This window comes from Cordyceps militaris (assembly GCF_000225605.1).
Source record: "Cordyceps militaris CM01 unplaced genomic scaffold CCM_S00004, whole genome shotgun sequence".
NCBI lineage: Eukaryota > Fungi > Ascomycota > Sordariomycetes > Hypocreales > Cordycipitaceae > Cordyceps > Cordyceps militaris.
The window spans coordinates 2,359,568-2,368,795 of record NW_006271972.1 but is presented as its reverse complement, the minus strand read 5'-3'; the positions used below and the strand labels follow the sequence as shown (position 1 = coordinate 2,368,795).

General features: G+C 56.1%; 5 protein-coding genes across 5 annotated transcripts in view; 3 read left to right on the top strand and 2 right to left on the bottom strand.

Moving 5' to 3' along the window:
- Positions 1 to 24: 24 nt before the first annotated feature.
- On the top strand, positions 25 to 1,211 carry CCM_05747 (alcohol dehydrogenase, putative; the record flags this gene model as incomplete). The annotated part of the gene is made up of 2 exons (XM_006670891.1): positions 25 to 238; positions 301 to 1,211. 2 exons carry the CDS (start codon positions 25 to 27, stop codon positions 1,209 to 1,211), a joined length of 1,125 nt encoding a protein of 374 aa, XP_006670954.1.
- A 479-nt stretch (positions 1,212 to 1,690) lies between these two features.
- Positions 1,691 to 4,071, top strand: CCM_05746 (C6 transcription factor, putative; the record flags this gene model as incomplete). Its single annotated transcript, XM_006670890.1, has 4 exons — positions 1,691 to 1,815; positions 1,918 to 3,578; positions 3,640 to 3,843; positions 3,899 to 4,071. The coding sequence occupies 4 exons, from the start codon at positions 1,691 to 1,693 to the stop codon at positions 4,069 to 4,071; spliced, it is 2,163 nt and encodes a 720-aa protein (XP_006670953.1).
- A 68-nt stretch (positions 4,072 to 4,139) lies between these two features.
- CCM_05745 (metallo-beta-lactamase family protein) lies at positions 4,140 to 5,274 on the bottom strand (the record flags this gene model as incomplete). The annotated part of the gene is made up of 4 exons (XM_006670889.1): positions 4,140 to 4,418; positions 4,472 to 4,501; positions 4,626 to 5,111; positions 5,179 to 5,274. 4 exons carry the CDS (start codon positions 5,272 to 5,274, stop codon positions 4,140 to 4,142), a joined length of 891 nt encoding a protein of 296 aa, XP_006670952.1.
- Positions 5,275 to 7,460: 2,186 nt separating this feature from the next.
- On the top strand, positions 7,461 to 8,510 carry CCM_05744 (endochitinase; the record flags this gene model as incomplete). The annotated part of the gene is made up of 1 exon (XM_006670888.1): positions 7,461 to 8,510. The coding sequence occupies one exon, from the start codon at positions 7,461 to 7,463 to the stop codon at positions 8,508 to 8,510; it is 1,050 nt and encodes a 349-aa protein (XP_006670951.1).
- Positions 8,511 to 8,765: 255 nt separating this feature from the next.
- Positions 8,766 to 9,228, bottom strand: part of CCM_05743 (NADH dehydrogenase, FAD-containing subunit) — a gene marked incomplete at both ends in the record, with an annotated part of 1,210 nt that continues 747 nt past the window's right edge. Inside the window, one exon of the mRNA XM_006670887.1 lies at positions 8,766 to 9,224. Coding sequence (XP_006670950.1) covers positions 8,766 to 9,224 — 459 coding nt within the window. The remainder of the gene's footprint in view (positions 9,225 to 9,228) is intronic.

The window sequence follows — 9,228 nt, the reverse complement described above, 5'->3', positions numbered from 1 at the left end:
CCCCCCCCCCCCTCCGGTCGTGCGATGGCTTTTGAATCCGAAGCACTTGTGGCAAGAGGGCCCTTCTCGGAAGGCAAATGGGCGCTGGAACCTGTGAAGCTGCGAGAAATACGCCATGATGAAGTCGTAGTGCAGATGGTTGCCTCTGGAATTTGCCATACGGACCTCCATTGCGGAGATACACCAGCCGATGCCGGGGTGCCCGGAGTATACTATCCGCGAGTGCTTGGCCACGAAGGTACGATTGGCGTTTGGTGCTACATTGGTTTACGCTCGTCAACGTACAACTAAAACGTCTAGGCTCTGGATATGTGGTGCGAACTGGAAGCGCAGTCAAGAACGTGCAGCCTGGCGACCCCGTTCTTCTCTCGTTCTCATACTGCGGAGAATGCCATGTCTGTATTTCTGGTACACCATCACATTGCGTCAATTTCTTCGACATCAATTTCATGGGAGAGCCTGTATTCGAAGGCGGGATTGGAGGCCGATTCTTTGGTCAATCCAGCCTTGCCCGGCACTCTATCGTGAGTGACAAGTCCGTGGTCAATGTCTCCGGTTTGGGTCTCAGCAGAGATGACCTGAAGCTCCTTGCACCACTGGGGTGTGGTTTCCAAACAGGCAGCGGCACAGTGGTTAATGTTGCCAAAGCCGGCCCTGGCGACTGTGTCACTGTGGCCGGCATGGGGGGCGTTGGATTCGCCGCAGTCATGGCGGCCAAGAACCGAGGGTGCAAGGCCATCATCGGGCTCGACCGAGTCGAGAGTCGGCTGGCGCTGGCGAAATCCTTGGGGGCCACGCACACCATCAACACGACAAATCTCGAGATGAAGGACATTGTCGCGCAGATCAAGGAAGCGAGCGAGGGCCTGGGCTCTACCGTGAGCATCGACACGACGGCATTCCCGGCCCTTGTTTCTGCGCAGATCGAGGCGACGCGGTACATGGGCAAGGTGATCCAGGTGGGAACGGGAATGCCCGACGCCAATCTGTCACTGCACATGCAGAGCTTCATGGTGAGCGGCAAGCAGTATCTCGGGGCCGTGCAGGGACACGCCAGGACGAGCGAGTCTATTCCGGAAATGATCAGGTGGTGGCGCAGAGGAGAATTTCCCGTCGAGAAGCTCGTCACCTTTTTTGAGCATGAAAATTATGCCCAGGCCCTCCAGGCCATGAAACGTGGTGAGGCGATCAAGCCAGTCATTGTTTGGTGAAGAGGGCAGCTGGTGCGTGGCGTTGGTGGGCAGACTCTGTTCGGGGGGGGAAGGATACTACAGGACCCTGGAGATGATGTGTTTGGAGTTGCAAGGGATTTATGATGGCGAATGGTACTTTGTTGGATGTGATGTGCATAGTTACAGCTGTGACTTTATATAAGGTGCATGTTGAATGGCTTCATTTTTGGTGCTCCAGTTTGATTTCTTATTTCGGACTAGTTTACCCTGCGGCAAATTGTCCGATATGGCCGGAGTGTCCCGTCCCTTGCCGGAGCGGAGGGCGTTTGCATCTCGTTATGTCTGCAAGGCGTCGAATAGCGGGCAAAATATGGACTGTATAATAGCCCATGCCAAATATCGCAAGGAAGCACCGCTACGCTAGAAGCCTTCTGGACTGGTTCTCGTGCCATCAGCACTAAAACTATTTCGTATACGCGCAATAGTATTTATCACCGCGCAGCCCGATCCACAGCGACATGTTCTCCCGTCCGCTCCCCAATCTCCCCGCGCGCAACATGGCAGACTCGGGCGCTGCTGTGACAGTCTCCAAGCGCCGCCGCATCGCTCTCGCATGCACATCTTGCCGCACCAGAAAGTCCAGGTAGAGTGCATCCCCTCTCCAAGGCAACGAAGCGTAATCGGCTTACACTACTCCCCTCCTGCCAAGGTGCGATGGGCGACGACCGACGTGTTCCACGTGCAGTCAGCTCGGTTTCGAATGCCAGTATGACGCGCCCGACTCGACGACCAACATCATCGTCCAAAAAGATTATGTGTCGGGCCTCGAGCAGCGCCTGAAGAAAGTGGAACACCTCTTGCAACGGCACGATGACTTGTTGACGGGGCACTTGTCGTCCTGTGCCATCCGGGACCCGTATGAGGAGGAGCCGCCCGGAAGTGTCTTGCCGCTGCGGGAAGCGCCCGGGGGTGAGGGTATCGAGATTGACGCGTCGGTGATTGACTCGGATGATTCCGAGAGCGAGACGGAAGCGAGGACGGACGGGCTCGCCATCACGTTTGTCGACGAGCGCGCGGCGGCGTATTTCGGGGAGTCGTCGAATATCGGCTTCGTCCGCTACCTTCTCGGCTCCGTGTCGTCCATCTGGGGCGTCAAACAGCCAGAAGGGCCCCAGCTCAGCAAGGGCGACGACCCCGACGGCAGACGCGGGACCGTCCTCTCGTCGGAACATTCGCCGCTTGGCGCCTTGCCCACGACCCCGCAGTCGCTCGCGACGTCATCGCGCTTGCCGGCCGTTGCTGACATGGAGGTCATGATGGATCGGTTCTTCAACACAATGGGGTTGCTGTTCCCGTTTTTACACGAAGCCACGTTTCGACAAACGTACAATGCGTTCAAGGCCAGCGGCTTCAACAAGGTTCGGCAAACGTGGCTGGGGGAGCTCAACCTGATATTTGCCATTGCGAGCAATATCAACCGCAAGCAAGGAAGAACGTCCAAGCAGTGCTTCGAGGAGTCGCTCATCTACTACAGAAGAGCAATGTCCTTGTGTGGCGCCTCCTCTCTGCGCTCTGTCAGTCTGGACATTGTGCAGTTTCTTCTTCTGCAGGCGCTGTACCTTCAAGGCACGCCACAAGCGGGCGAGGCCTGGAGTGTGCATGGACTGCTGGTGAGAAGCGCAGTGGCGTTGGGTCTGCACAGTGATCGAGTTGGACGGCAGCTGGATGGCGTCGTGCAGGAGATGAGAATTCGCACATGGGACACCATTTACTGCCTCGACACTGTGCTGAGCGCCACATTTGGCCGGCCCTGTGCGATCCCCCCAGCGCACATGACGGTTCGTCTACCACAGCCATGGCCGGTGTCAGAAAACGACCAGATCGGTACGCTGCCTGAAGTGGCGCAAGTGGCGACGGACTTCCTGTCCATTTCCGTGCAGCTATACCAGATCATGGGTCTCTCCATCGAAGCCCAGTACAATGGCAACATTGGCACAGACCAGAGCGAGGACGAGGTGTCCATGCTGCAAACAGCGAGTAAGTTGCGGCAGAAGCTGCGACGATGGGCCGAGACGTTGCCGTCTGAATTTTCGTTGCTGCCGAGTAGCTCGCCGGATCTGAAGCACAGTTCCCGAATGAACAAGCTGCGGGCGATTACGACGGTACGATATCACAGCATATCAATCTTCATTCACCGACCATTGCTGTGTGTCACGCTCAAGTATCTGTCCAAGATCCATGGAAGGCAGGATGTGGAGCTTCCCTACACGACGCAGCTTGCCATGGCGGAAGCATTTGAGTGTATTTCGTCCGCGGAGGAGACGATAGGAATGGCCGCCTCGGTCTTTGGAGGTGGTCCCGTGGAGGATAGCAACCTCGGGGTCTGGTTCTTTACACTGTACTATGGTACGTTTGCCTGAGCATTTATGCAGGATGCAAGACGACTGGGCTAATCTTTGTGCTGTAGTCTTTACTGCGGCGCTCATGGTGTGCGGCGGCATGCTTTGCGCCCGACACAGTCACCGGGTGAATGCACAAACTGTGGTGGCGGAGGGTCGCTTGAATCTTGTCAAAGCGGCCGATGCACTCGAAAATCTGGACAACAGCAACCCTCTTGTGAAGAGGTGTGTCAAGTATATCCGATATTTGTCGGAACTGCGAGATTACCGATGTAAGAGGCCTACAATCGCTCCGGTGTATGATGATTACTCACCTTCGTTTTTTAGCCGATTCTGACATTGCTGATTTCTCGACCGAGGAACCTGGCGCGTTCAACCAGCTGGACGGTGACTATTTCATGGGCATGGTGGACCTCCTGGATGATCACAGTGGTCTTGGCCCTTATCTGGCGGCGGAGCTATTTGATGCCTCAACTTTCGATACACTCATGTCAATGTAGATGAGCTATATACTGTCAAGTCAAATGCTGTAGAGTACAATTTGAAACGCAACATGCTGATGTAGCTATTACAGCCTATTCTGGTAGCGCTGATCCAGCAGCGGGTGGTTGTTGTTCTCTTGGTGACAGGCTTGGCGCTGCATGCTGTCCAAAATGATGGATTTGACGTTGGGATCGCGAACCGTTGTCTGATAAAACAGGGAGAATACGCTCGTAAAGTCCCATTTCTCCAGTCTTTTCCACATTTCGAGCATTGCGGTGGGACCTAGTGGAATGAAATTGGGGAATGCGTAATGGAAGAAGAAGGTCTGGTGCTTGTGGTTGTGGTGAGAGCGCACCAAGCCAGACTAATAGGTGAGTTAGCCTTGAGTGGGAGGTTGGAGGGAGGTGACTTTATTACCTGAGAGATTCCAATAGAGTCGCCAACAAACTGGACGCACGGAATTAGTTGCGGAGGAACACTAAGAAGCGCCAGCGAAGAGAGAAGAAGGATATAATAAAGACAGCGAAATCACCACAAATACCCGGGATCTGCGCTCCGTTTTGCGACTTACAAGATTATTGTTCCAGTGGAGCGCCGAGCTCCCCGGAAAGTGGCCTCCCAGCTTCACGACATGCACGCCCGGCAGGATCTCGCGCTCCGGGCCGCTCACAAAGCGCCGGCGCCCATCCTCGTCCTCACGATTCAACCACTCCCTGTCCTCCTCAGCCAGGTACACGGGACACGCAAACTCCCTCGCCCACTCCAGATGGGTGCTGTAGAAATGGGGGTGCGAGATGGCAATGGCGCGCAGCCCGCCGCGCGAGCGGACAAACGCGACGGTGGCGGCGTCGAGCAGGCTGACGCAGTCCCACAGCACGTTGCCGGCGTCGGTTTCCACGAGCAGCGCGCGCTGGCCAATGGCGAACGCCGGGCGGGAGAAGATGGACCAGATGCGGCCGTCGACGGCGTCCTGCCGGATCTCGTTGCGGTGGTGCGGGCGCAGCCGCGCCAGCGTGGTCCAGGACTGGCCGGACGGGGGGACGAACTGGCGCGGCTCCTAGGAATGGGGTTGTTAGTGCGATGAGAGGAGGCAGGGGGGAATGGAGCTGAGTGAATAATTATACATCGCACATGCGGCAGGTTGGCGGGCGCTCTTCGTAGGGAATGCCAAACTGCGTGCCGCAGGTCACGCAGATGCAGAGGTTGCTGGAGGAAGTCATGGTGTGTTTTTGTTGGATTCTCGGAATGAAGATGTCCTTGAAGTAGGACGCTACTTGTAAATACAGATGGGACTATTTATAAATGCAAACACCATCTTCTTGCCATTTCTCACGATAAGCAGGGCAATTCATGGTTCGCTTCGACGCGGCTTGTGCCCGGCACTCGGTCCCCGGTCTCCCCGATCAAGGCGGCTGACTTTGTGTGTTTGGGTCGGCAGCATGAGTTGCGGATGAGTTACACAGCATCGGATTCCATACGCTGCCATTCTATTTTTTCGAGAATTTTACTAAGTTAAGTTTGAGCTGACGCAAGATGCGCCTGCGGGGAGGTCGGGATCAAGGCTAGCGGCCGCGCTGACTCGGAAGATTGGGGATCCTCGGGGAGAGCGGGGAGATGGGTCCCTCGGAAACAGGCCAAGATGGGATGAAGAAGAAAGAGAGGGTGTTGGAATGCAGTGGTCGGTGAAGGAAGTGGACAAGACAAGGGTGTCTTGCTGATGGTTTTTGACTATTGCAGCCAAGTGCCACGAGGACGAAACCCTAATAGGGTATACGGTGCACACCATCCATACAGCAAGAGGCCGAGTTTAGAAGCCCTGTATCCTCTCACCAGCGTTCTTACAAGGGCTATGCCCGCCTTGTAAACCAGCGTAATTGATCACGGGAAAACCCCTATTTACGAGGCAAATTCAACAAAGAAAATTTAACCTCGCCTGAGTATATTTCCTAGTAATGCAGCGCACCCAATCCGCAAGTTTTGGCCTCACCTATAGGCTATAGGAATTGCCTAGCACTCGGTCCTTCATCTCCGCGACTGTACTCTGTACGAGGCCACAACCTCCACAATACATCATCCCTTTTCCCCTCACAGCGACCAAAACCCTCAACGAAGCCAACTCAAACACCTGTTTCAAATCTTCATCGACTGGCCACTAAACAACAAATCTCAATATGAACGATACTGCTGTGGCACGACTAATTTCCTTTGCCCACTTGCGACAGGTTGGCAGCTGCACTGAGACCTTATCAAAGAGCCGCGTACCACAAGGACAAGACCGTCTCGGTTCATCTCGAATATAGAGCGAAACAGAACAATCTCTTGCCGGCTTCAAACTTGAAACTTTGTGCCGGAACAAGCCAACTCTGTTCTCCACAGCCTAACAAGTGGTGGTTGCACCATGACTAGTCGGTTAACCTGCACCGATATTGCTCGTCCAAAGATCAATATATTGGACGACAACATGTGGCTTGACTCTATGCGCCCCTCCTCCATCAGGATTACAACGTGGCTTCTTTCGGGCGCGACTCTCTAGTTCGCCTCACAGAGTTTTGCTTAAACACTGACCATGACCGCCAAGATCACACCGTGTGCGACCATATTTAGGGCCCAAAATGAAAGGGAATCCTTCATAAAATCTCAAGCGACACAATGGGTCGTGCAGTCGCTTTCACTCTCCCCTTTCATTACAGCACATGACTTGTCGTACGATGACTATATTCTCACAACCCCATGAAGAGCTGATTATCCTGCTCACTTTTACGTCTTTCCGGGTTTACGACTCGATGCGGAACGTGGCATGCACGGCAACCCCCCCGCAAAGACTAAATGGAATCGGCCCTGTCGCCGTCTTGACAGCGGCACTAGGAACCAAGAACCAAGATGCCACCCTGTCAGCGGCACGCCACTGGAGCTAAACAACTACCACATGCCTTTCTAGGCAATGAATTCGGCATATCCATCACGAGTCGCCTTTGTGCTGAAACGTGATTCCCCTTGCATGTAGAGCTCCTGCGGGGTGCCTTCACGGACAGGCTCACCCACCGAGGTCATCAATATGCCACCGCACAAGGACACCTTGGATCATGGTAAACAACGATAGCAAGTGCGCCCAGCATGGATCCCACGTTACTTTGTTTAGGCCGTGTTCGGTGGCACGCCGTCTTTGACCGTTTCTGATGGAGCGAGACAATGAATCACCAGGATGGTACCATGGCTGTCTTATGACATGCTTGTCTTATCTTGGTTGGGGACTGGCTGCGGAACATGAGCGCGACGCATAAATACCATAAATACCAAGCATTGTCCGCCTTGCTGTCAACATGGTAGTCTACCAGCTAGTCTTGCAACCCCTAAGAGAATTTGCTTTGGTCTCTATCCATCCCTTCTTATCGACCACCTGCCCATCATGGCACCCTTTCTCCAGACCGGCCTCGCGCTGCTCCCCCTGCTGCTCGCATCTAGCGCGGTCAGTGCCTCTCCCCTCGCGCCTTGCGCTGACACGTGCGCAACCAAAGGCCGTCCCGCCGGCAAAGTTCTCCAAGGATACTGGGAGAACTGGGACGGGGCCAAGAACGGCGTGCACCCGCCCTTTGGCTGGACGCCCATCACGAACCCGGTCATCCGCCAGCACGGCTACAACGTCATCAACGCCGCGTTCCCCGTCATCCACCCAGACGGCACGGTCATGTGGGAGGACGGCATGGACGCGGGCGTCAAGGTGGCGACGCCGGCGGAGATGTGCGCGGCCAAGGCGGCGGGCGCGACCATTCTCATGTCCATTGGCGGCGCCACGGCCGCGATTGACCTGAGCTCGGCGGCGGTGGCGGACAAGTTTATCGCGACCATTGTGCCCATCCTGAAAAAGTACAACTTTGACGGCATCGACATTGACATCGAGTCCGGCCTCACCGGCGGCAGCAGCTTCAGCAGCCTGTCCACGTCGCAGACCAACCTGATCCGCATCATCGACGGCGTCCTCGCGCAGATGCCGCCCAACTTTGGCCTGACCATGGCGCCGGAGACGGCCTACGTCACCGGCGGCAGCGTCACGTACGGCTCCATCTGGGGCTCCTACCTGCCCATCATCAAAAAGTACCTCGACAACGGACGCCTCTGGTGGCTCAACATGCAGTACTACAACGGCGCCATGTACGGCTGCGCCGGCGACTCGTACCAGGCCGGCACCGTCGCCGGCTTCACCGCCCAGACCGACTGCCTCAACAAAGGCCTGACCATCCAGGGCGTCACCATCAAGATCCCGTACGACAAGCAGGTCCCGGGACTGCCCGCCCAGCCCGGTGCCGGCGGCGGCTACATGTCCACCGCCAACGTGGCCCAGGTCCTGGCCCGGTACAATGGCGCCTTGAAAGGCCTCATGACCTGGTCGATAAACTGGGACGGCTCCAAGGCTTGGACGTTTGGTGACACCGTCAAGGCTGCGCTGCGAACTACCTAACGCGACAGCAGGACCCCCGTGGTCGGGAGCTTTGCTTTCGGCTTGACGGTTATTTGAATCACGTTTTGAAACAAATCTGTATATATTTCCACAGTGCACATATTGTATATATCTTCCATATATTCTCTATACATTCTTCTCGTATCAGACCTCTGCACCTAAAGTACCAAATGCATCCAAAGGCCCTCTGCGACAAAGAACACTGACCAGTTTCTTACGATACTGATTCTATTGTAAATGCTCTATTCTATACATCTACGCTGCTCCTTTAGTCGTCTCAATCATCTGTCTAAACAGCTCGTCCGAATCCCCATACAAACCAGGGTCCGCCGCCGCGAGCGCTTCCGCGGCATCCGTCGGAGGATAGATGAGTGTCCCGTTAATATACTGCTTCACCCTCTTGGCCATGTCCCCCTCGAGCATGACATCCCTCTGCCAGCCTCGGCAGATGACCGCGCCGTGCCCGCCCAGATCGAGGCAGCAGTTGTACGCCGCCTGCGCGTAGTCCACCAGCGGCGCGCCCACAAGTCCCGCCGCCGCATTGTGCCCCGCGACGCGGCCCAGCAGCAGCGCGTGCTGGCAGCACATCAGCGCCGCCTGGCCGGCCGCCGGGTCCGCAACAGCGTGCGCGGCGTCGCCGGTGACGAAAACCGCCCGCGCCGACGGCACCCGCAGCGTGGCGTCGACGCGCACCCGGCCCAGCGCGTCCCTGTCCTCG